Raw genomic sequence first — 27,853 nt, forward strand, 5'->3', positions numbered from 1 at the left:
TCCACTGCCCATAATGTACTCTGGCAAAAAACAAGCATGTCTTATATTGAAAAAAATTGTTACATAAGGAAATTTAAGGAAGCTGGAAACATGCTTAGACTTCCAATGCAGTGTAACAAAAACCAGGGCCAAATTCTACACCAAGTTTGGTCAGCATTGATAAAAAATATACCCAAGTCAGACCTTAGACAATGTGAACACAAACAACAGAACATCATCCAGCATTGTGCAAACTTAGCATTGCACTGAATCTACATTCAAATATTCAATTTAATAACAGTTAGATGGCCACAACTGTATATAATGAATTATTTTGAGTAATTTCTCATTTCTTGTGTTTAAACTTTTAGTTATCTTTGACCCCCGAAGATGTAAGTCAAACGACTTACAAAACTTGTCGGGTTTGTTTTTTATTTTCATTTAGCTTAATAAACATGTGGTCCAATTACCGAAATCTTTCTTATGAACTGCTAAACCACAGAAACCTTCGCATACAACCATATTTATTGAAATTCAGCAATGTTTTTAAATCTGTTGCTGATTCTAAAAAAAAGGTCATTCAAGTTTATATTAGTTGTGGTGAATGATAGCAGTTTTTTTTTTTTCATTTGATTCTGTGAAGGGTATCTAAGGCATGGTCAGCTAGACTTGACTAACCATAGTCAATCCTTCGTTCTCCATTTCAACAGCAAGCACTCCAGAATTCAGTTCACTATAGAAAAAGAAAACAATAATAGTTTGCCTTTTCTAGATACCCTCATCATACATCTTCCCAATGGCACCTTTCTTCTCAGTTTACAGAAAACCCAACCACACAGATAGACAAATTTTCCCATCATTCCCTCTCTCAACAATATGGTGTATCAAAATCCTTGTCGATAGAGCCTCCAACATCTTTTCCACCAGGCTTCCCTCAGAGCTGAACTCTCCTTTATTTAGACCTTCTTTCCAATGGTTACAATTCAATAAGATCAACAAATTAATTGTTCCAACCATCTTCTCACATCCTTCTTAACATACAGACTATAGTAGTGCCACCACTGTTCCCTATATTTGGGGCACATCACAAAAAAATAGCCAGAACTCTATAAAAGTATAATCTTTGCACTACGTTCAAATCTCATCTGAAGCTGGATGTCCTCATTTGCTCTTTTGAGAAAGATCCTTTCCCTTCTCTCTGAGTTCCAGGAGTATTACATGTTTCTTGTTCTTGTAACTTATCATATTATGATTAAACTGGGAGATTTGCTAACATCTGCCTAGAAGAACATAAGAAATACATCTGCTACCATAACTATGGTCAGTCAGGTCTAGCTAACCATGCCTTGGATACTTTACAGAGAATCAAATGGGAAAAAACCAATATGCTTCACTGCAACAAATACAAACTTGAAAGAACTTTTTTAGAATCAGCAGCAGGTTTAAAAAATTAACTGAATCACAGTAAATATGGCTGTTAAATTCCCAAGATTTGGGAAACTTTAATTCTTAGGCCTCCTGCCCAACAACTAAGGCTAGCCAACAGCAACCATAGAGTGCATTCTTCATAGGACTTTATGCTTTCATCTAATATTTTTCCACTTCTTTTTTTTATGCATATTTGTGTGTGTTTTTACAATTTTAATATTATATTCATAATGATGTCTTAGTGACTGAGATGAAATATAGGATTGATTAAAATGATTAATCTGTACTGTATATTTCATTCCACTAAACCTAATAATGAGTGAGACAAAGCTACAAAACTGACTTCATATACAGTCAAACATTATCGCTGTGTTTAGTTCCAAGATATGACAGCTCAGAGAAGAAATACAAACACAAGATTCATGATTATAAATTTCGTGATTAATCTAATAATTATTGTTACGTTGTTACTTTTTTCTATTATTTACTTATCCTTATCCCTCTTGTGCCTACTAAGCTTAAATCTCTAACCTATCTCTCTGGGGCCATTTCTCCTTTCGGAACTCTGACAAAATTTGTTTGATTTTGCTGCACCAGTCAGAGTTCTAGAACAGAGGAATTCTTGCTCAAAAGAAACCTTCCCAGAGTTCAAGTTTACCTAATCTTGTTAAAGTATTAAGTGCCTATAGAAATTTCAACATTGCAGTCATTGCCTTAACTTTCTAAACTTCCCTTAATTTCCCCTTATTCATAGGTCTGAGTTTGTCTGAGCATGAAAATCAATTTCATGCTCAGACAAACTCAGGCTTACATAGAAAAAACATGTTTATTAAATATCAAATTGCATACAAATAGACTTCCACACATCAAAGGTATGTCATATCAAAATTCTAATTCACTAGCTAAGCAATAAAGGAACATTCTAATTATCAAACACATCTCTAGGTTAAAAGATACACATACATCATAAAACACTAGTTCAATTTCTAAGCAAAGTTCACTAATAACAAATTCCATTCACATTCAACTGAGTGTGTTGCATACTCTCAGGCTCTCAGACTACTAGTCCAATATAATTAATAAGTTACTGAGCACAAAGTCACTTAAAAGTTCTCTTTCCCTTCAATTAGAAATCTGTTCTTCTCTCTTTTCTCCAATACTAATTGTTACATGAATAAGGAAATTTCTGTATATTACCACTTTCTTGAGCGGTCATCATGCTCCTTTCATCAGTCCTTTTTAGCCAGACATCTTTCTGCTTTATCTAGTCGGGCCGACGTGGAGCTTGCTGTGATTGATACAAATGGCCATTCCTTGCTTTTGCTGGACTAACGCTCGTCTAGAAGGTCGTCGTCGTCGTCAGCTCTGCCGTCCTTCAGGGGATGGGGGAGGGAGAGACTTTCCGCTGTCTCGCATTGGTAAACTCTTAAAGATGATCCGAGTTGGTGGATGCAGTCATCTCACATATAGCATGCATGACTCCGTCAGTTAGCAACCAGGAAGATTGCTGTCCAGTGCCGTCGATCGGTCAGCACTGCTGGTCCACACAAGGAAACAGGAACAAACAGAAAAAACCCGGGGGGTTTAAACCCAAGTGAACTCCTTTTATTGCCCTTCGTAGCGCCCTCTTGTCGTATCGGAGGATCTCTCATTGTGCTCTCCTATTCGCTCTTATGTGGTTGCATTACACTTCTGCTCCTTGAAGAGCACTTTTTTCGCAGAACACGAATTCAGCTTGCCTTCCACGAACGCTTTTGCTTTGGGCGTTACGTCATCATAGACAGCTAGCTAGCAACCTTTGCACCTTTGTTTACACTTAAACATACATTCTTACACAGAGCATATTTAAAATACTAACATTTTCTTAACAATACAATTTTACTTAAACATATAAATTTCATTTCTACTTTTACTTCTTTTCAAGGTAATTCTAACATGTTTTCCTTTTGCCTTTTTGACTAAAAGTACAAGTATTTCTAGTTCAGAATTTTGTTTCTTGTTAAATCCTGACTGAACAACCCTTTTGATAAAAAGGTCCTCATTCAGGATCTAACATTATCCATTAAAGATACCAAGAACCCAAGGAAGCAAAACAATGTTCTGCGTGTGAAATATATTCACATCTGATCTACTTGTATATAGAGGCTAATGACTTCACATCACTTGCTGTAGTATGTATCCTATAATGTAAAGCACACATACCCCCCCCCTTTTTTTTTGTTTTGCTTCCTTGGGTAAAGGATTAAAACCAACAATAGAACTGTAGCTCTGACTCCAATTCAAGCACAGCTACAGTTTTTATTGTTCTGTTGTTGTAATAATGCAATGTTTCTTATGATCTTTTATTTGCTTTTTATGTTATCACACCTGACGATGTCGGCATTCTGATGAAACTAGTTGTGTGTGGTTATATTAAATTTACTTGTCCCTGTTATCTTGGAATTCAATGATTAAATAATATTTAACGTCTAAAAACCGAGACAATCTGCTTACAAATATATGTATAATATAAACAAAATAATTTTTAAAAAACAAATTACACAACAACCACAGTAATTTAATGAAATTAAATTACTGTGGTTGTTGTGTAATTTGTTTTTTAGTACAGATATTTCATACTGAAAATAACAGTACATCCATCATCAGTGCAAAGAAACAAGCACATCAAAGAAACAGGGATACAAGGTAAATTGGTCTCATTCTGAAAATGAACTTGCCACTTTTCATCTGCACATTCACTTCACTGTGGAAAAAGAAAATGCTGGTAGTTTATCATTCTTGGACATCATTGTTAAACTATATTTGGTCACGCAGATAATTAAAACTGAAATATATTGATTTTTAATTGACCATTGATTTATAAACGTGCGGTGCCAACAGGTTTCGCTAATGGAGCTGTTCAGCTTCTTCAGGGCTTGTAGCAGTGAGAGAGGGCTCAGGGTGCCTGGTGCAGAGAGGGTGGAGTGGCGCTGTCGTATAAATTGGAAAATTGAGGCAGACTTGTGACATTGCGCACATGGAGCGTGTTGTATTAGTCACTGTTGTGACTAATACAACACGTTCTGTACAACACTGTTGTGTGAGCACGTTCTGTTGTTGTGAACGAGGTGAGATTTGGCAAGCTGAGTGATCTTATTAAGGTTTTCCATATGTCAGCTATTATCATTAATTTCTAACAGAAATTAATGCTTTCCATCAAAAAATACAATTCACTTTGGAACTGGAGAAAGATAATCAACTACCATTTCTAGACACCCTAATCAAGAAACCAGCAGATGGACAAATCAAATTAACAGTCTACTGCAAACCAACACACATGGGACACTACTTTAATTTCAAATCAATTCACCATATTTCCCAGAAGCTCAGCATAATACATGTGTTCAAAAATAGAGCCACCAACATCGTCTTAGAAGAAAAAGAACTCTATGATGAACTTACTCAAATATCAGAGACATTAATAAACAATGGCTATCTAAAGAATTTAATCAATAGGATTCTTCATAGCAATCTCCCACAACAACAACAATACCCCATCACTCCTTACAGATCTTCCATAGTTATTCTTTATGCAGGTACAGTGTTGAAAAAGATTGTAAACTTTCTTAGGCTTTTCAACATCAGAGTTGTGTTCAAACTTGTAAAGACTGTCTGCCAAGTTTTAAGATCACCAAAAGACATCAATGCTTTCTTCAAACACACTGGAGTGTACAACATCCCATGCTCTTGTGGCCTAAACTATGTACGACAGGCGTCGAGAAGCCTTGAAATCTGAAAAAATGAACATATAGGTGATGTTAATAACAACAGAACAGACAATTCAGGTCTAGCCCATCATTTTGCAATGACAGACCACACCATTGAGTGGGATAGGAGCTCCATGCCTTATCTAGAAGAGGACTTCCATTGTAGAAACTTCAAGGAAGCCATAGTAGTCCTCTGTTTTGGAGAAAATCTTAACAGAAACCAGGGAATGATAATAGCTGACATATGGAGGACCTTAATCAGATCGCTCAGTTTCTAGAATTTCATTTCGCTCATAGCTGTAGAATGTGCACACGCAACAGTGACTAATACAACACGCTCCATGCGTGTAGTTTTGCGTGTCTGTTGCGGTTTTTTGATTTATACGATAGTGTTGCTCCGTTTTCTCTGTGCTGGCCACTTTGAGTTTTCTCTTGCTGTTGTGATCCCTGAGGGGGCCAAACGGCTCCGTTGGCGAGGCTTGTTGGCATTGTGTGTTTATAAATCACTGGTCATTTGAAAATCAATATATTTCAGTTTTTTATAATCCCTGAAGAAGCCAAACAGCTCCGTTGGCAAAACTTGTTGGCATTGTATATTTATAAATCACTGGTCATTTAAAAATCAAAATATTTCAGTGGCAATTTGGGATTTAGCCGACCAAATTGTAATTCTTATTGGTTAAACCAAAATATAGAATGATGGTACAACATGACAAAATTTCATGCCGGCTGGGGCGTCGCCCGGTTAAACAAGGCCCCCGTTGTTTTTGCCAGGGAACCAGGGCGAACAGCGAAAAGTCAGCTACTGGAACAAATCTGAAAATAAACCCCAACTCAACATCACCAGAGTTAAAGATCGGTACTATCAACATAAGAAGCCTGAATGGCAAAGAAATGGAGCTAGCTGAGGAATTAGATAAGTACCAGATCGACATAATAGGTGTGACTGAAACAAAAAAGACCAAAACTGGTGAGATCTTTCTGAGCAATAAATACAAAATGTTATATTCAGGCAATGACAATCAAGGAAAAGAAGGAGTAGCCATAGTATTCAATACAAAATACGAGGCTAATCTTCTTGAATGGCAGGCAGTCTCAAGTAGAGTAATGTGGGCAAATATGAGAATGGGGAACTGGACAATGAGACTTATTTGTGCCTATGGTCCCACAGAAGGTTCTAGTAAGGTAGAAGTGGAGGAATTTTTTGAGGCTTTAGAAAAAGCCACTGACACAATGAAAAATGAAAAGTTGGTCCTTGTTGGGGATCTAAATAGCAGAGTAGGAAATGATTGTGAGACATACAAAAATATTTTGGGAAAATTTGGAGAAAAGAGCAAAGCTAATAATAATGGCAAATATCTGTTGGATTTCTGCTCAGGACATGGACTGGTTATTACTAACACCATGTTCCAACATAAAAATGTGCACAAATTCACATGGAGAGAAGAGGCAAAGAACAAGAAAAGTCTCATTGACTATGTTATTGTTGATAGTGATGTTTTCTCCCTGGTGCAGGACACCAGAGTGTACAGAGAATTTGAAATTGGAAGTGATAACTATTTAGTCTTGAGCAGGATAAAATTGAATTTCATATTGAAAAGAATAACATGTAAGAAAGTTTTAAAGCGAATAAAAGTTGAGCAGCTCTCAGATGTGAGCTGTAGACTAAAATACACAAAGATTATTGAAGAAAAAATGAAAGAGTTTGAGAACAGGAATCAAACCTTGGAGATTCAGTGGCAAACTCTGAAGAAAACATTGATTGATTCTGCCAGAGAGGCATGTGGTGAGGTTGTCTGTAAGGATAAAAAAATTAGAACTCCCTGGTGGACAAAGGAAGTTAAAGAGGCAGTGAAAGAAAAGAAGAAAGCATACCAAAAGTTCCTGTCAAATAAGTCAGCTTGTGCTCTTAGAGAATATAGAGACAAATGCAAGAATGCTAAACACTGTGTAAAACTAGCTAAACAAAAGTCATGGGAGGACTTTGGCAAGAATATAGAAAATAAATATCAAGAAGGTGGCAAAATATTCTGGAGGTTATTGAAGAAGCTTAAGAATGGAGGAAAGAGTGCTATAAAAGGAATTAGAGATGATAAAGGTGACATGAAAACGGGAGAAAAAGATATCCTTGAAGTATGGAGTAATTACTTTGAAAAACTGCTAAATGAAACAAGCAGTGATGACAGCACAGTGGTAAAAAACACTGACCAGGCATGTAGTCAGAAATACATATCCATACTTGAAGTAGAAAAAGCCATCAAAGGCTTGAAATGTGGAAAGGCAGCAGGAGTAGATGATATTCGACCAGAAATGCTGAAGTATGGTGGTATAAGAGTCTTACAGTGGCTGCACTGCATAGTTCAGAAAGCCTGGACAGAGGGACGAATTCCCGATGATTGGAGTAGAGCTCTCATAGTACCCATATATAAAAAGGGAAATAAAACTGAATGTGAGAATTACAGAGGTATTTCCCTACTGAGTGTTCTGGCAAGATGTATTCAAGTATACTTGAGAAACGGTTGAGAAGAATTGTGGAAGAAAAACTTGGTGAAGAACAAGCTGGATTCAGGCCAAATAGAGGCTGTCAGGATCAGATCTTCACTTTACGACAAATAGTCAAGAAAGCATGGGAATATAACAAAGATCTGTGTTTAAGTTTTGTCGATCTGGTAAAGGCATATGACAAGGTGCCAAGAGAGAAGCTATTCAATACGCTGCAGTTATATGGTGTCGATGGGGCATTATATCAAGCAATACTTAGTCTTTATTTGTGTTGTAGTCAGCAGTTAGAATTGAAGGAAGTACAGGAAGATGGTTTAATGTTAAATCTGGTGTGAGACAAGGATGTACATTATCCCCTCTGTTATTCATTATCTACATGGATCACATTATGAAGGAAAGTGGTATTAAACATGATATCAAAATTGGAGATGTTAATGTCAGCTCTTTGCTTAATGCGGATGATGTTATACTTCTAAATAAATTTGCTACAAGTCTGCAAGATTCTCTGACTAAATTGAATAGCTGTTGTAATAGATATGGTATGAAGGTCAGCAATAAAAAGACAAAGACAATGAAAATAGGCAGAATCATCGAAAATGTCAACCGTGTTGTGAATGGAGAACCTGTGGAACAAGTAAAACATTTCAGCTATTTAGGGACGATTTTTACTGAAGATGGTAAATTAAATATAGAAATAGACAACAGAATCAGCAAAGCTGGTATGGTGGGAAGTCAATTGAATAAATTCATATGGAATAAGAGAGAAATTAGTCGGAACACTAAATTAGCTGTATACAAGACAGTGTTCAAACCAGTTTTAACTTATGGATCTGAGAGCTGGGTCAGAAGTAAAACACTTGACCAAAGACTAGAGACCACAGATATGAGAGTCCTGAGAAAGATTATAGGCGTGAACAGATGGCATCAATGGCAGTATCATATTAAAAATGAGGATATTAGGAAAGAACTTGACATTGTCAGCATTCAGGAATGCGTTAGCAGAGCTAATCTCAGGTGGTATGGTCACTTAAACAGAATGGGCGAAGAAAGATTAGCAAAACAAGTGTTCTCTGCCAGGTTGGCAGCAAAATGACCCAGAGGAAGACCAAGATATAGGTGGATTGATAAGGTACAAAGTGCTTTAGACGATAGAAATATAAGATCTGATAATGTTGGAGTGTTGACAAGTAACAGACTGATTTGGAGGAAAATTGTAGACAGGAAATTAATAGTGATGTAATTTTTTTCATGTAGTACTGTCATATCCTGTACACCCCTTGAGGGTACATGGCAGGAATTTGATGATGATGATGATATAATTTCTTAGTATATTTAATGTAAAGTAGAACCAAGGTAAAAAAAACTTTCATAATCTAGTAGTTGAAATATCACAATTTAAGAATTTTATTTAATGTAAAATTATTATACATGTAAATGAAGCTATCAACAAAAAATCCCTTTTCAGTTGTAATTCACTTATCTAACTCACTTTATTAAGCAAGTTGATTATTTAAATATTTTATACATCTCACATGTTATATTTTCTGAAGAAAATGTAAGAAAGATAAACTATTATTATCAATAAATCTTCTAATTCATTTTAATTTCAGAAATGAGGAAGGCAGCATTGTTTAAGTCCTATATTTTTGGAAATTTGTAGACTAATCATTACATCTTTTCTTCATCATTGCAGTAATTAGTGCATTTCTGCTGTGAGCCAGAGATGAAACGATGAGGATATTTGTCCAATGACTGCTGCCATTTTATGTTCCTAATCCTAGAAGAGTAAGAAAGACTGACTAACTTTTAAACAGTTGGAAAAAAAAAAAAAAGCAACAAAAAAAGCTCCTCTAGTTAATGACTAGAATGACTATAACTGCAGCATTGTCCACAACTTCACCTTAGACATTGGTTCTTGAAGATACTTTCTCAAGCTCCAACTGCAATTTGAAGTCCAACAGACTGAAATCGGGACTTTGAAACAGTTGTTCAGGAGCTATACCACAAGTTCCAGCATGGTGTCTTGATACGCTTTGATATGGAGATTGACCCATTTCTCACAGAAATTGAACTACCCCCCCCCCCACCCCATACACACACCAAACTATCACTGATGCAGAGTGATGACCTCTATGAATTCTGGGTGCTACAGCACATGCTATGCAACCTTCAATGGCAGGACATATATCCATTCATTTTAGTGGTTAAATGACTCAGAGCATTTAATTGGTTCCGATAGTGCTGCTGTGAGCAGCACTATCGGAACCAGGCACGCACAATCTGTGGGCAGCATGGCGGTGTGCAGAAGTATTAACAGTATTTATGGCAAGACTGTGTATAAGTAACACACTGATCTGGCATTCATTTTTATCACTTCCCAAGATTACTATGTAATTTATAATATCTTTACATCCCCAGGAAGCTATCAGTCACTGTTTCAATATGAAACAGCTAATACTAAAAAGTGTGTGTGTGTGTGTGTGTGTGTGTGTGTGTGTGTGTGTGTGTGTGTGTGTGTGTGTGTGTGTGAGAGAGAGAGAAAGAGTGAGTGAGTGAGTGATACAAAACAGTGTGAAGTTTTGATATAAAACTGATTTAAAGGATGGATGTATCCATTTGTATTGTCATATTTATATACACACACAACTAGGTAGGCAAAAATACTTGTACTATGAAACATTAAAAACTTTGAAAATGAACAAGATGTTATGAAATTAAAATCTTTCAGCAGAGTAAGTATACTCAGGTCTCTTTTTATGCGTATCTTTTTAATGTGGTTTTAAAGTTATGCGGTGCATATTTCATGTAGATTCGGGGTTTCCCCGTTGTACATAATGAGCAGCTTGTTGCAGCACATTCTGGCGTAACATGCAAGCAGTGAGTGTTCGTGAAGTTTAATTTTGCATGCGAGTAAGTGTTTGTCTTTTCATTATTGTAGTCTAAATTTTGCTAATTTTTATTTTAAAGATTTAATTTGGCCCAATGAGATAAAAAAAAAAATGCAATTTCTTTGGAAACGAAAATTGCAATTTTAGATTGCTTAGCAAAAGAAGAGGGATCTACAACGATTGGTAAACATTTTAATTTAGGCAAATCTATTAATTATGAGAGCAATTAAAAAGAATGAAGTCGCAATAAGAAAATCTGTCATTTCTGACACAAAACTAAGTGTCAAATTATCATCACACTCAAGAGATACCTTATTAGAAAAAATGGAACGTCATTTGGACTGAAGAATTAACTCAAAGAAGAATTCCTATACGCGGTTATTTAATTAAACAAAAATCTCTTCAGTTTTATGAACAGATGATGCAATTGGAGCCATCTACTTCTGCTTCCCAGGCTGATAAAGAATTTTCGGCTAGCAAAGGATAGCTAACCGGGTTTTTAAAAAGGAATGCACTTCATAACGTGAAGATTACAGGCAAGGTTGCAGCAGCAGATGAAGCAGCAGCCAAAAATTTTCAAGAGAAGTTAGCCAAAATTATTGAAGATGGTGGATATTGTCCCAATAAAGTGTTTAACGCTGACAAAAGAGGATTGTTTTGGAAGAAAATGCCTAGTCAAACTTACATCGCAAAGTCTGAGAAAAAAAAGCAAGTGGGTTTCAAGCAAGCAAAGATTGAGTAACGTTATTACTTTCTAGCAATGCATCAGGGGATCGAATGTTGAAACCCCTCCTAGTAAATCGATCTCTAAGACCATGTGCTCTAAAAGGCAAAGATCTAAAACAGCTGCTGGGTACCTTGGATGGTTAATACAAAGGCCTGGTTAACAACTGCTGTATTTACTAAATGGTTCAATAATTTCTTTGTACCAGAAGTGGAAACACTTAAAAAATAAAAGCTCTCGATTTTAAACTTTTATTAATTGTTGACAATGCACCAAGTTGCATTGTATATTGTTTCAAGTCATCCACATTTAGAACATCCAAATGTGCAGGCAGTATTTTTTCCACTCAATACAACAAGCATTATTCAGCCATTAGATCAAGCCATAATTGCTACTTTTAAAAAATATTACGTTAAGCACACTTTCCAATTTATATTGGATAAACTAGAAAATGAATCATTAACAGTAACTGAATGTTTTGAAAAAAAATTCTATTTTGGACTGATTAAATCATATTGCATCAGCTATCACTGAAATAAGACCACAAACTTTAAATGCCTGCTGGAAAGCAGCTTGGTCTGGATGTGTTGCAAACAATGCACCCATTCAAACATCTACATTATCAACTAAAATCATTTCTTTGGCACATGAAATTGGTGGAGAAGGTTTTGATACATTTAGCCAGAATGATGTAGACGAATGAGTTTAAGGAGTGGTATGATAGACTTTGTGTTTCTGGGGGGGGGGGGATCTCCCCTCGATGAGTCTTGACAGATTTTGTGTTCTTAATAAGGACCTCCCACAATGAATCTTTCGACTCCATGGAGGCCTGAATAATAATAATAATAATGCCTTAAGTGACAATGATATTATTGGATATCGATTAACTTTAGATATCATCGAAGATCCAAAAAACGACAGTGAAGCAGAAGAAAAACCTGTCCCCCTCACAAATATAATTCGAGAAGGTCTTGAACTGTGGAATAAATTGGAAAATCATTTTCTTGTAAATGACACAAATTCTGAACGAACCTTTAAATTCCAACATGAGCTGAAGAACTGTATGTTTGGATATCGCGAGCTATATAAATCAATGATGTAAAATCATCATCGATTACTTTGTCACTGATTACATTGTCAGAAGAAAAAAATCAACACAGAATGAGGGTGAAGCTAATTCTGTTTGTGAAGAACCATTTCCTTTAACATACAGATCTGATGCGCTGACTATCTCTTCTGTGATGAAAGTGATTTTGCACCAGTTCGCAAACATTGCCGAATATTGTTTAATAGCGATGATAATTCTGATGAAAAAATGTAAAAAAAAATTTTTTTTTTTAATAAAATTAAATGAATAAAGCTTTAAAACAAACTGGGGAATTCTTATTTTCCTGAATTTTTATAAACTTTTTTATACGATTTTAGGTTTATTTTAATTCATTGCTTCAGTTTTATGCGGTTTTATAAAATTATGGAATGTACCCCTAATTTTTCAACGTAAGTTAGGTCTTTTTTGTGCGATTTTTTATATGTGGTTTTTCTGTGGAATGTATCTACTGCACAAAAAGATACCTGACTATATTTCAATGGCAGACAAAAATGCTATTCAAAGAGTCCATAAATTTAACTTTTTATTACTTCACTATGGTTAAATTTTTTTTAAACTGTTGGTTCTGATCAAAGATCATGCAGAAGCAAAGAATACTGTGGTATCTAAGCTTGAAAGTGGCAATTTTTATAACACTCAACTGATGTGATCATAAATATTGAAAAAAGAGACTTACAAGGCAATAATCTGGCAATAAACATTACTGAAAGGATGATAAATATCCATTTGTTTTGCACAGCAAGTATACAAATTTGCACTTTGAAATTTTAAAATTTGAAAGTGAATAAGAGCTCATGAAGAGATGTCAGGTCAGTAAAACTCCATATCAACTCACAATATAGAAAATGCAGAGTAATGCAAGGAACAGCAAATTATAGTGGAAGATTTGCTGGAGAGAATTTTCTCATAGCATAGCATTGATACTATGGGACTGTGCTTGGGAATTTTCAGTAATTTGTTACAATGAGCAGGGTAACTATAATGATGTTTAGTATAGTGAGAGTAGGCTGTAGTATGCAGAAAATTCACTGAAAACATTTTGAGAGAGCAATTATCAAATGACAATTCAGTGAAAGGCTATTTACTGCAAAGCAATCAAATAAAAAATGAACTGTAAAACAATTCATCAAACAGCTGACTGAAAAAAGTAATTTATCAAAAAGCAAGTAAACAGAAACCTATAATTCACTGAAATAAATTCTCAAATGAACAATAAATTTTTAAATGAATTATAAGGAAATTTTGCAAAAACAGTTTGAGAAACATTGAAAACTAAAATGAGAAATAACTGATATGTGTGTGAGAAACACACACATATCATTTGTTCTTCTACATAACAGACAACTAAAGCAATATCAACATTACTAATTATTTTTGATGTTTAGTTGGTAAAAATAACAAGAAAATAGCTTCTGCACTTTGTTTTGAAATTTGAAACAAAGTGCAGAAGCCATCAACATGAATAAAATTTGATTCTGAAAAGTGTTCCATGAAAAATTTATGATTATATATTTATGCACTTTTGAAGGAATGTAATGAAATATATGGATCATACTTTTTATTCTGGATTTTTTCTAAATAGTTAACCATTGGAGAACACAGGTTTGAACTGCGTGGATCTACTTGAACGTTTTTTTTTTTTTTTTTAAATAAATATATTGGAAATTTTTTTAAAGATTTCGACAATTTGAAAAATGTCACAGACAAACCGTGTAGCTTAGAAATATCGAAAAAGTTAAGAAAACATTAGATATTCATTAATGCATAAAATATATGTAGATATTAGTCTTTTATCACTTACTATCATAAAATATACACAAATCTATTATAAAAAGTTTAAATTTATCAAAACATTTCTCTCGACTGTGACCATGTATGGTCGCAGTCGAGAGAAATGTAAACAAACTTAAAGATGTGGTATTAAATCATAACTGTATAAAATAACTGTTAATTAGATAAATTAATTAACTAGAATGAAATAAAAAAATTATAACGATTCATTCATTAATGCATAGGCTAGGCTACTGTGAAGCAACAGCATCGATTGCACTTTTCTCTAGCTTATTTTATTGTAAGAATACAGTATATAATACATATAAATACAAAATATGTGTTAATCAACTGTTTATGTTATCAGTAAGGCTTCCAGTCAACAGTAGGCTATTAGTAGTTAAGTTTTTGGGGAGTCAAAAGTTATATGCAGATTTTTGAAACAATGCAGTGGACTGACATCCTAACCCCCATGTTGTTCAAGGGTGAACTGTATTTGCATATAAATCTCTAGCAAATGCAGATTTAGTTTGCTTAATTCATTTCCTCACCCATGTTCTGAAACAAATATTTTATAAGTACAGGTGAAAAAAGAAAAAGAATGAGAGAACAAGTGGTTATTCAAAAATAAAAACAAAAATTCTTTGAACTATAAATGCTGCAAAAGACATAAAAAGTACCAAATTTTATCACAACTGCATTTAATCACAGGGCACTAAACCTCAACAAGTGTTTATTGTGAAAAACAGCAATCTTTTGTTTACTAATGCCTTGAAAGTGTTTCCAAAACATTATGCTCATCAAATTTTATGAGTAATTATGATTGTGGTGTGCTTACCAATTTAATTATTTTACCCTTCACATTAAAATATTAACACTTTGCAATTTGGTAAATACATTATCAAGTAAACCATCTGGATGGATTAATCCATCCAAATGATTCGCTAGGAACAAAATGTTGATCAGGCAGTCTCAAATGGCATAGACTCCTTAAATTTCTGATCAAATGATAATTTATTAGGTACACTTTTCAAAATGCACTGTGAAGCTCCTGTCTGTCAAAAATAAGAAACTTATCACATGGTAGATTTTACTCAGATTTGGTGCCCGAAATTCTTTGCAAAGTTGTTCCTATTTTTTTTTTTTTAAACACTGTTCACCTATTAAGGTATAAGACAAATGGATATTTATTATCCTTTCTTCCTTCTTTTCTAATGATAACCATTCTAATGAATTACAAGCAAAAATTAAAAGAAATGAATTCATAGCCACTTTTTGCTATTCTACTATTTATGTTCATTATTAAAATGATTTCTAAAAAGATTCTGACCTAACAAATCTTCTACAATTATATCCCTTGGTTCACATCTTGAAACATCTAAACCAGATGTATCACAGTCAGCTTCAGAACGAGCAGTATCATCTGATCTAGTAACACTTGCTGTGTCATCTGTATCCAAATCTTGTAACCTTTCTGTATCTGAAGCAAGTACATCTGTACTCCATGCATCACTCTGACTTGCTGTTTCTGATGCATCTAATATACCAGGTGCCTGAGAAGAAAGCAATATTAATATTAATCAACAAAAATAAAATAAAATACATAAATGCTTTAATAACACTGCAACAAGCACTAGTGAATTTAGCTTCTCAAATTTAATTGTCCTAAAAATAAATAAATTTAAATATCATATTTATTAAATTAAACTTGCTAAGAAATTATGTTCTGGTTTAATCCTTTCTCCAAGTATATTTGCACATGAAGTATCTTTACGGCTATGTTTATGCCAAGGACACTTTATCTATTTGTAAAGTATTTCTTGGTTATGTAATGCATTAGATTCTTCAGATAATGGATAACTTAAAAAAAAAAAAAAATCCATTCACCTACAGTAGTAATATCACAAAAAAGATAGGATCTCTTCTGCCTTCATGCCATATTCAAAAGAAAACCCACTGCTGAGGACTCTCAAGGAATCAACTGAAAGAATATGTTCACAAAACACTTTAAACAGGACTTTATCCTATGTTTAGAAGTCTATTATACACATGTAATAACATATCATTACACTAGCAATCATCTAAAAGCTATTCATAACAAACAGGTGCAACCAATATGGTTCATGTGAGTAATCCATGTTCTAGTGTTAGAGTTTTCAAAAAATGCTGCTGCTAGGAGTTACCAGAACTTTTATTGTTCTCTTTCTTTCTATTAAAAATAATATACAAGTGAATCATTATCATCATTACACCCCATTAGAGTCAAAAGACTGTGAAATGTTTCAATATCAAGTAGAGCTCATTAAACCAAACCTTAAAATAAATCGGCCAAGTGGAATCCAAAATCTGAGTGTGCTAAAAATTGAAGCGTACACTGCGCGTACACTGCAAAGCCATCTTTGCAGCTGTCCAAAGAAAGAAAGGCGAGTCATGAAGTGCAACAAGCGTCAGAAGGAATTACCGTCTGACGGATGTTATGGAGACTGGCTATCTGATAGGTATCAACAAGTTGTGTATGGGGGTGCAATATCCAGGAAAAGGAAAGTCACTAGTGGAGTGCCTCAGGGATCTGTTTTAGGGCCATTACTATTTAACTTGTATATTAATGATATTGGCGAAGATTTGGATGGAGATATTCAGTTGTTTGCAGATGATGCAAAGTTGGGAAGAACCATAAAGAGTAGTGAAGATGTTGTGGCCTTGCAAGAAGACTTGAATAAATTGAGTGATTGGGCAAGCAAATGGGGGTGTGAGTTCAATGTTGCAAAATGTAAGGTTTTAAAATTTGGAAAACAAAGATGGGATGCAGAATTTATGCTTGGTAAGAATATATTGTTGGAAGTAGAGGAAATAAGAGATCTGGGAGTGATAGTGGATAAGGATCTAAAATTTAGGGGTCACATCGCCAAAATTGTGAAGACAACACAAAGACTTCTGGGAATGATGAGGAGGACACTGACGTGTAGAAGTAGGGAGATTCTTGTTCCATTGTATAAGGCTTTGATTAGGCCACACATGGACTATTGTGCCCAGATTTGGTCACCTGGTTTTCAGAAGGATGGGGAGATGTTGGAGAGGGTCCAAAGGCGACTGACTAAGGTAGTTTCTGACCTCTGGAATGTCGAGTATGAGGAAAGATTGAAAAGATGTAATTTGCAGAGACTAGTGGAGAGAAGGAAGAGGGGAGATATGATAGAGACCTACAAGTTGGTAAGGGGTTGCTATAGGATCAATGGTGGAGAAGTTCTACAGCGAATAGTGAGAGATCAGGGGAGAACCAGAGGTCATCCCTGGAAACTGTATAAAGAGGGTGTGAGTAGGGGAGTGAGAGGCAGGTTTTTTTCGTGCAGAGTTGTGAATGATTGGAATGCCTTGCCTGAGAGTGTGGTGTCTGCAAGGAGTTTGAATGTGTTTAAGACCCGGTATGATGAGATGTGTGTGAGATAAAAGGACCTCCTAGATGAGTCTTTGACTCCATGAGGTCTTGTTTAATAATAATAATAATAATAATAAAAATCTCATCTCAGAAGATGGTAATAATGCAAACTTAATCATACAGTACTATCAAAATATCCAGTCATAAATAGCCAGAGATGAGTATGAATCATTATCATCATTACACCCCATTAGAGTCAAAAGACTGTGAAATGTTTCAATATCAAGTAGAGCTCATTAAACCAAACCTTAAAATAAAGTTGTTTACTGTTTTGGTACACACTAAGATGATACAATCCACTCAATAAGGATGGCCTCTTGTTTTAGATTCCTTTCACTTCATGACAAATCTCTTCTGAATTAACTGGCACAAATCTCCTATCCAATTTAAATGTCAAAATTATATTATCCCAACTCCAGATATCTATCAAACTCTGCAGATGAATAATTCTCTAGACAAGGAGTGGGAGAACCTTTAGGCATTGGAAGGTTGCATATCACTTCATAGATTTCTCATAAGTGCACACTTTATATATAATAAATTTTGCTAAAATTATTATTATTATATTAACTTTAACTTTAAAAGTAACACTACTTGTCATGCTGAAGACAGTGACATATAATTCATCGAAATCGGCCAAGTGGAATCCAAAATCTGAGTGTGCTAAAAATTGAAGCGTACACCGCGCGTACACTGCAAAGCCATCTTTGCAGCTGTCCAAAGAAAGAAAGGTGAGTCATGAAGTGCAACAAGCGTCAGAAGGAATTACCGTCTGACGGATGTTATATAACCTGGAGGAAATGCCATAGGGAATCTTCACTTTACATGTTTCGGACTTTCAGAAACAACCTGGCAACGCAAATCCAATGCCAAACGAGAAGAATGGAAGTGCCTAAACTGTAGAGAGAACAAAGAAACGCCACCACCCACGACGCAACTGATTACGCCGGAGGCAGAATCGGACGATGAACTGAACAGACAACAAAATACCGGTGAGTCTTATAATTTGAGTTCTGTAAATTTATTACTAGAAAAAGGTTAAGAAAATATAAAAGCCAGCTTGGTAGATCTTGTCCAAGAACTGTTTGATAAACAGAATAAAGAAATAACAAAAAAAATCAGCGAATATGAAGAGTTTGTTCAATTTAATAATTCAAAAGTCGAAGAAGTCTTACAAACAGTAAAAGATATTAAAACCAGCATTAACTGACAGGCAGCACAAATTGATAAAAGACACATCGGAACTCCGTCAAGAATTTAATTCCCTGAAACTACAACTACAATATGAAGTTTTAAACCAACAACAACATAAAGAAGACTTTGTCATAAACGGTCTTCCAGAAACTGAATCCACAGAAAATCTCAGAGATGTAGTTTTAAAGTTAGGCCATGCAATTGGCATCCCCCTACAGCATAATGATATTCAGACCATAAATCGGTTTCCCAGGAAGAACAGAAAACAAGGCTCGCCACGACCCGCACCAGTCAGAGTTCGTCTGACAAGCAAGGCTACAAGAGACAATCTCATAAAAGCCAACAGACTAAAAAAAACAGTGGCCAAGGATTTAAATGCATTGCAAGACAATACGCCAATCTTTCTATCTGAGTATTTAACACCTTTCAATCAAAATCTTTTGTACCAAGCAAGAAAAGAAAAAACAGAAAAAAAGTATCAATTTTTATGGATCAAAGATGGCAAAATATTCTTGAGAAAGTCACAGACTTCAAAGTCTATACAAATAAAAAGCTCGGAAGATATAGACAAGTTGCCAGAGTGAAACAAAAGACTCCAACTTAATTCAAAAAGAAGATCTCAACACAACAAAAATGAATGTGAACCATCAGATAGATGTAATTACACCAGAATACATCAGTAATTGTACTTTCTAATCGCTTGATGCATGGAAACAAAACACAGTACAAGCGGGAGGTCTCTCAATCTTGCATATTAACATCAGAAGCATCCGAAAACATTGGTTATTATTACAGGCTTATCTGAGGAATTACACTGATATTATTGATTCTTACAGAAGTATCCATAACTAATGATGAAGCGACTTCTTTCCAAATTCCAGGCTTCCAACAACATAGATCATGCCGCCAAACAAAAAGAGGGGGTGGAATATTAATATTTATCAAACAAAAATTAATAGCAAAAGAAACGGCCTATCAGTTTGAGCATGCTGAAACCCTTTGCCTCGAAATCATTAATACCACGAATACACAGCATCCCATAATACTAAATGCTATTTACAGGCCACCAAACCTAAACATGATAAAATTCTTGCACGAACTCAATTGCTGGCTTTCAAGCCAAGAAATATGCTCAACCGAACACCTAATGATAATTGGCGACATAAACATAAACATTGCAAATGAAAACCAGAACAACACTTTACACTACCTAGACACACTATCCATGTATAATCTAATACCAACAATAACATTATGTACTAGAGAAGAAATATTCAGAAATACTATCACTGCCTCCTGTCTAGATCATATAAACGTCTGAGCACCACCAAATAGTTACACTGCATCAGTCATAAAGTGCAAAGTAGCAGACCATTACTTCACCGCTCTAAACCTGCACACCAAGACAATATCCATGCAATGTCCCACAGAAGAAATAATAGACGAAGAAATAGTCAACCACGAAATAAGAAAAACAGACTGGGAACACCTGGCATCAGATTCAGCAGATATCTTATACAACAACATTAAACTCACACCGGAGGAAATATATAAGAAAGCTACAAAGAAAGTCCGAATTTGTTCAAAAACAACACAAAATTCTTGGATAACACAAAACTTAATCCTAGAAATACACAGAAAGGACGCTTTATGGAAAGAATTAAAGTGATATCCAAATAACACAGCTTTAAAAACTGAATATAAGATAACAAGGAATCGCCTTACAACACAAATCAGAAATGCAAAAAGAAGCTACTACAGAGACAAACCAACCTCCGCACAAAACAACATGAAACAAACCTGGCATCTGATCAATGAGATGCTAGATTTTGTTCCCAACAATACTGCCTCTGAAACCATAAAACACAGCTTCGTGGAAGACGCAAAACCTATTCAACAACTAGCAAATGACTTTAACCAATACTTTGCAGACTCCATCCAAGAACTGCACAGAAATATTCACCCAATCACAAAACGTGACCCTCCACTTGGACCACAATCAAAACAGACATTATGGTTCCCAATCATAAAAGAAGCAGAACTTCTCTCTGCAATACATCAAATCAAACCAAACAAATGCCCAGGAATTGATGGTATAAGGCCTAAAATATAAAGCAACATGCAACTAGTTTAAGTCCTAGCCTACTAAAACTAATAAATAAAATATTTAAAACAGGACAGATACCAAGTATGCTAAAGACCGCCATAATCACACCCATATACAAACAAGGAAAAAGAAATTTAATCAGCAATTACAGACCCATAGCAACATTACCAATTATCAATCAAATTATGGAGTGGATCATACTGAAGAAACTCACAGCATACACTGAGATCTTTCATATTATCCCCAAAACACAATATGGTTTTCAGAAAAATAAGGGAACAACATCTCTCTTGGAAGACTTTACAGACGTAATTAATACCGCCTTAGACAAGAACAAAATTGCCATGGTAGTTTTTATAGATCTAACTAAAGCATTCGATACACTTACACATCAAACCTTGTTAGAAAAGCTGAGACATGTTGGAATAGACGGGCCTCTTCACAGGTGGTTTACAAACTACCTCCAAAATAGAAAGCATATCACACATATTGGGTCAAACCGAAGCAGAGAGCTACCAGTAACCTGTGGAGTGCTACAGGGAGCTGTACTCTCCCCAACTCTATTCAACATTTACACGCACGATATTAATCAGTTACCACTCAAAGGTAAGATATTCCAATACGCAGACGATACAGCAATAATATCCATCCATAATAACGCAAGCATAGTCCAAACAAATATGCAACATGATATAAATCTGATCATAGACTGGCTCACGAAAAACTCCATACACCTAAACTCAGAAAAGACAAAATTAATGATATTCAGAAATCCACTGACTCGACCAGTTGATTACAAATATATAACCATCCAACATCCACTTTCCAACATAAAAAACACACAGAACAACAAAACCAATACAATCATGCAGGTTGAAACAATATGATACCTTGGAATTTACTTCGATGCAGATATGAACTGGAATAGCCACATAAATCATCTACACAACAAACTCCGAACAATAAGTGGTAAACTCTACAGGTTAAAAGACATAGTTCCCATACGCCTAAAAACACTAATATACAAAGCACTATGCCAAAATATACTAAGATACGCTATAACAACGTATGCTTTCTGTGCACCCTACAAATTAAACAGATTAATGTCGCTACAGTACAAAATGACAAAACTGATCTTTTGGGAACAAAGAGAAAATCACGACCTTATAAACATTGCAATGACAGAACACAAAATACTGACAGCAAAACATTTATGTCACTATGCAGCCTTGCTAAAACATTATTTCGATGCCAACTACAGGAGAGTTAGAAATACATACCATATAACAAGACCTCAGACTACTAATTATATCACATATAAATACAATAATCACAACGGAAAGGCCACGCGAAACTTCTACATCCCAGACATGATAAACAAATTACCTTTTGAATACAGAAACCTTACAAACTACAATAGCCTGAAAAGAGCTCTAAGGACATACTATGAACAAGAAACACGCACCCAAAATACCATACAAACTTAATGAAACAACATATTCGTTCAGGCTTCCAGTTCAGCGACGCATCAATACATTCCAGGTTATTGTGTGCATGTGTGTGTGTGTGCGCGCGCGTGCGTGTGAATTTCTCAATCATAGATTTCGTAGCTTCCCAACACAGAAAAAAAAAAAAAAAAACAATACATAATAACCAACTGGTGTCATCCTCAGATAAGCTTACAAATAAGCTTCAAGGATGAAAGCAAAGAAATTAGTCTTCATCCAAGATGTATCATATGTAACCAAATGCATGTAATGCACGTATGTAATGTATGTACTATATGTAAACCAATGTACGTAATGTAAATATCAGATGTAAACAAATGTAAGTAATGTATATAATAACTGTAACAAATGTATGAAATGTAAAAAAAAAAAAAAAATCCTTTTAAATGTAAATCATGAGTTCACACTGTATGTTTGTGAGAATAAGGATATAATATTTAGATTGCATGTGTAAATACTGTTGTATAATCACACCTTTTCAAACTTGAAAATAAAAAAAATATTAAACTACAACATGTAATATTATACAACTTATGTAACTCTTAACAATATAATTGTAAATTATTATTATGATTGTCATAAAAAATAAAATTAAAAAAAAACTGTTATCATCATTACTATTTAAATCTCATTATATGTAGCACAAAGAGCTGAATCTTGTAAAATAATATACTGAATAGAAGATCTTTGTACATATGTAAATATTTGAAAGAACAATAAAAAAATAATAAAAAATAAAAAAAAAATAACCATAAGATCCCATGAAGTCAAAGACTCATCTAGGAGGTCTCTTTGTCATATACACACAGCTCATCATACCATATCACACCTTAAACACATTCAAATTCTCTGCAGATACCACACTCTCAGTCAAGACATTCCAATCATTCACAAGTGCATGCAAAAAACATGCTTCTCACTCACTTGTTCACACCCTCCTTATACAGCTTCCAGGAATGACCTCTTGTCCCACCCTGATCTCCCACCATTTTATGAAAAACCTTTTCACCATTGATCCTATAACAACCCTGTACCAACTTGCATGTCTCAATCATATCACTCCTCTTCCTCCTATCCACTAGACTCTGTAAATTGCATCTTCCCACCCTTTCCTCATATTCAACATGCCCGAGATCAGAAACTACCTTAGTTCCCTCTGGACCCTCTTCCAACATCTCTTCATCCTGTTGAAAACCAGGTGACCAAATCTGTGCATAGCAGTCTATGTGTGGCCTAATCAGAGCCTTACACAATGGAACAAGAATCTCCTTACTCCTACAAGTCAGTATCCTCCACATCATTCTCAAAATTCACTGTGTTGTCCTCACAATTTGGCAGTGTGTCCTCTAAATTTTAGATCCTTATCCATCATCACCTCAAGATCTCTTATTTCCTCCACTTCCAACAATATATCTCCACCAAGCATAAATTCTACATTCCATCTTTGTTTCCCAAATTTCAAAACTTTACATTTTGCAACATTGAACTGGCATCCCAACCCCCTGTGTCCATTCACTCAATCTATTCAAGTCTTCTTGTAAGGCCACAACATCTGCTCTACTCATAATTCATCCCAACTTTGCATCATCTACAAACAACTGAATATCCCCATGCGAATCTTCTCCAATATCATTAACATACAGGTTAAACAGGATTAGCCCTAAAGCAGACTCCTGAGGTACATCACTAGTGACTTTCCTCTTCCAGGATATTGCTCCCCCATACATAACTTGCTGATATCTATCAGATAGCCAATTTTCAATCCAATGCACTAGTCTAATATCCAACCCTATCTGCTCTAGTTTGACTATCAACTTATGTGGTAATCTATCAAAAGCCTTTGTAAAGTCTAAGTATACTATCCTTTCCTTCATGCTTACACAGTGATCAGAACATACCTTCCAAAAGTATAGAAACAACTACTGTGCTAGAGTGCAAGACACATATTAAACAAATATGTCAAGGCAAATGTCAACACCCTGGCACATTCTTTCAAAATACATGGCAATATATTATGAAATCCCACAGCCTTATTAACATTAAGTTTGCTCAATTCTCCATATACCTCTTGGTCACTTACAGTCAGTCTTCTCCTCATCATCCACTGCTCTCAAACTCTCCATGATGTCACATTCACATGAATGAAAGGCTTTTATAAACTGCTCATTAAATATCTCAACTATATCCTCTGCAACACTTATACTATTTTCTCCAATCAATGTCATCCTTCCATAATCTTTTTTTTTTTTTTTGCTAGCTATATATTGAAAAAATTCCATAGGATTTTTTTTTTCCTGGCTTAATTAGCTAACTGCTGCTCATACAAAACTTTTACTACTCTTATCAACCGAGTCACCCTCCTTGCATGTTCTTTGTATTCCTCAATAATGCATTTTTCCTCTGTATTGCATGCTTAATCTCTTTATTCAACCATTTCACATCTACCTTATTTAACCTTCTGACCATTGGAATACATTTAGACATTACTTCTGTTAGATAGTTCTTAAATATCACCCAAGCAGCATTTATCTCCTTTCCACCCAACTCCTCATTCCATGCTATAGCTGCAATATGTAATCTCCTGAGCTTCTCATAATCACCAGACTAGTAGGCCCACATATACCCTTTCCTCACAGAGGTCCTCATACTGCTGGCAACCACCCAGGTAATCACTTCATGGTCACTCTCATCAACTGGAGGGTGATTTGACACCTCATTTATAATAACATCCTCTGATGAGATGATCCAATCTAACATCCTCAATCCTCATGTGTGACATACTGCCTGAGGTAGTTGTCCCTCAAACACTCAAGAAACTAATTTTCTTTACTTCCAGTTGTTATCTCATCATCCCTGTTTATATTGCCATAATTAAAATCCCCCATAATGATCACCCATTTCTTATTTGCTTGATTAATTAAATTATATATTTCATAGTCGCTACCATCCACATTACTAGGTCTACAACAACATCCAACTAAGTATTTCATTCTATTCACCTGTATCTCACACCATACTGTCTCAAAACCACTGGCACTATTTCCCTCTTGCATCTCTACCTTGTATGGACATTAACTCTTTCTTTATTATCAATAGCACTCCCTCCCTTTATACTCTTTCTATCTTCACAAAACATATCATACCCTTCAATCTCTTTTCCTGTCAGGATGTCATCCTCATCCAACCATGTTTTGCTTATTCCAACAATTCTTGGGTGAAAAGACTCAATTAATGCAACCATTTCATTTACCTTGTTTCTCACACTTCTAGCATTTGTATACAAACATAACAATTCATTCCTGGATCTATCACATGTTTCACTTATGCTACTTAATAGATGTGACTTCTCCATACTTAACTTGAGACATTTCTTTTTCTCCTTATTCATCTTAGAACCTTCTTCAAATCCACCTATTTCTCATTGATCCCAGGTCATCCCTTTCCCTTTTTGTCTACACATGCATTCACATCCTCTTGGAGCATCAACTTTTCTCACCCTCTGTTCCCCTGTTCACCCTGAGCCTCCCTGTTTCCTTATTTGTCTTGCACGCTTGTTCTCTCATTCTCTATACTCATGCTACCCACTTCTTCATTCATAACTATCACTTCAATTTCTCAATTAATGCTCTTTTTGAACTTACGCTCCTGCTCTTTCTTGTCACTTCTTACTTGATCAGATTCATCCTCTGCACTCATTTCTCTACCTTCCAGCAGCAGTCTTTCCAAATGATTCACACCAAAAACATTCAAATGCAGTCCATCACTCTTATACAGTTCAATTCATCATTCAAACTCATTCCACACATTAACAAAACTGCACTCCTTTCTCTCACACATTTCCGGTAACATATTATTCACAATCTTCGCTCTCCACCTCATTTCATCACTACTGTTATACATGGTCAACACACTGACTACCTTTCCTTTCACACTATTATCTTTTATCCTTCTCAACAACCTCCTGATATCCAAATATTACGTGTTCCTTGTTCCCAGTCAATCCAGCATCTCAATTACTCTATTCATTTCATTTCCAGGAAAAACCTTGTGCATCATCTAAGAGGTCATATGCATACAGTATGAATATCGAAATCACAACATTAAAAATCTATGAAAACTCTCAAAAGTCTTTTATTTATTTACAAAAAAATTAATAATTCAAGAATGGAGCTCTTGAAGTATTAACTGAATATCAAAGAATTTTTTTAAAAAAAACTAATAAATGAATTAAACAAAAACTTCTACTCATTCAGCTTGTTATAAAGTGACAATACAGCAACACATGAAAAATTAAGCCTTTTTTTTTTTTTTTTTTCATATCAAGATGACGTACTGAGTGCTTGTAGTGGTCTCTAGTGAAAAATTAATATACTATGATAGTATGCTTATCATTGAACAATGGATAAGGATGAGACATCAACCACAGAACAATGGATAGATCAATAATAGCAGATGATGTTTATTACTGTGCTTTAAAAATAATTATTTTTTTTAAATATAATTTATTAAATACATGCCATCTGAGAATGTATAATTTGTTAACAATGAAGATGCATAATTGACAAAATATGCAAAGAGGCTCCATCCCTGCTCTAGATCTTTTCAGAATATCTACATACACTTGAAAATTATTCAAATCTGAGCATAGTCGTCTACAATTTCTGAATGAGGCCTTGTACAAAGCCTATTGAAGCATTCAGTCGGGTTTGTCATTGAGGCCTCCTTGCAAAGCTACCACCACATAGTCTGTGTTTAGTCTTTTGCAATTGGGTTGGCAGTTTTTTTTTTCTTTTTTTTTTTTCAAATAATTTTTTATGGAATGAAGGTAGCTCCTTCACTACAAACTGCCTTAGGCCTCTCATGTAATAATTCTTTATAATACATTATCTAACAGTTTGTAAAGATTTGTTACAACTATCTCAAATCCAGAGAAGAACTATTACCATTTCCCAAACACAAATTAGGCTAAAGTTTCAGTTTCATGTAATTGAAATTCTCGTGGAAAGGCTTAGACGTTGGTAATACATGCTTACTAAATAGCATAAGGAAATTACAACGTACAATAGAATATATTAAAATTAATTTTAATACACTTCCAATATTTCGGCAACGTTACGTTGCCATTTTCACAGGAACTTAGAAACAAGACACGTGCACACAAGCACAATACACAGTAAATGAGGAACGAAGCAGGAAGCTATTCTTTCTCCTAAAAGTCCTGATGGTGCCCCCTAGCAGGCAATGTAGGTATTCTTGGCCGTTTGGGCTGAAGGTCTTTTGATGTAGGTTTCCCAAATTTTTTTTTTTTTTTTTTGGGGGGGGGGGGGGGGTGTCTCATGCAACCAAATTTGTTGAGGTTTGGATTGTTTCTTAGGTCTGAGGCTGATTCCATGAATAACCTTTCGTATTTGAATTTACTACGGTGTATTATCATAGCTTTCTTCCACCGTATTCTATGGCAGG

The 27,853-nt window shown here is 35.0% G+C and overlaps 1 protein-coding gene across 3 annotated transcripts in view; it reads right to left on the reverse strand.

Moving 5' to 3' along the window:
* The window catches only part of Gapvd1 (GTPase activating protein and VPS9 domains 1), a 475,307-nt gene that overhangs the window by 246,595 nt on the left and 200,859 nt on the right, over positions 1–27,853 (reverse strand). For all 3 annotated transcript variants that reach the window (XM_090406248.1, XM_090406249.1, XM_090406247.1), the window contains one exon: positions 15,476–15,698. In XM_090406248.1, coding sequence (XP_090262374.1) covers positions 15,476–15,698 — 223 coding nt within the window. The remainder of the gene's footprint in view (positions 1–15,475; positions 15,699–27,853) is intronic.

The sequence above is a fragment of the Typopeltis vanoorti genome, chromosome 16, assembly GCF_054136105.1.
Source record: "Typopeltis vanoorti isolate ZY-2024b chromosome 16, IOZ_Tvanoo_1.0, whole genome shotgun sequence".
Classification (NCBI taxonomy): Eukaryota; Metazoa; Arthropoda; class Arachnida; order Uropygi; family Thelyphonidae; genus Typopeltis; species Typopeltis vanoorti.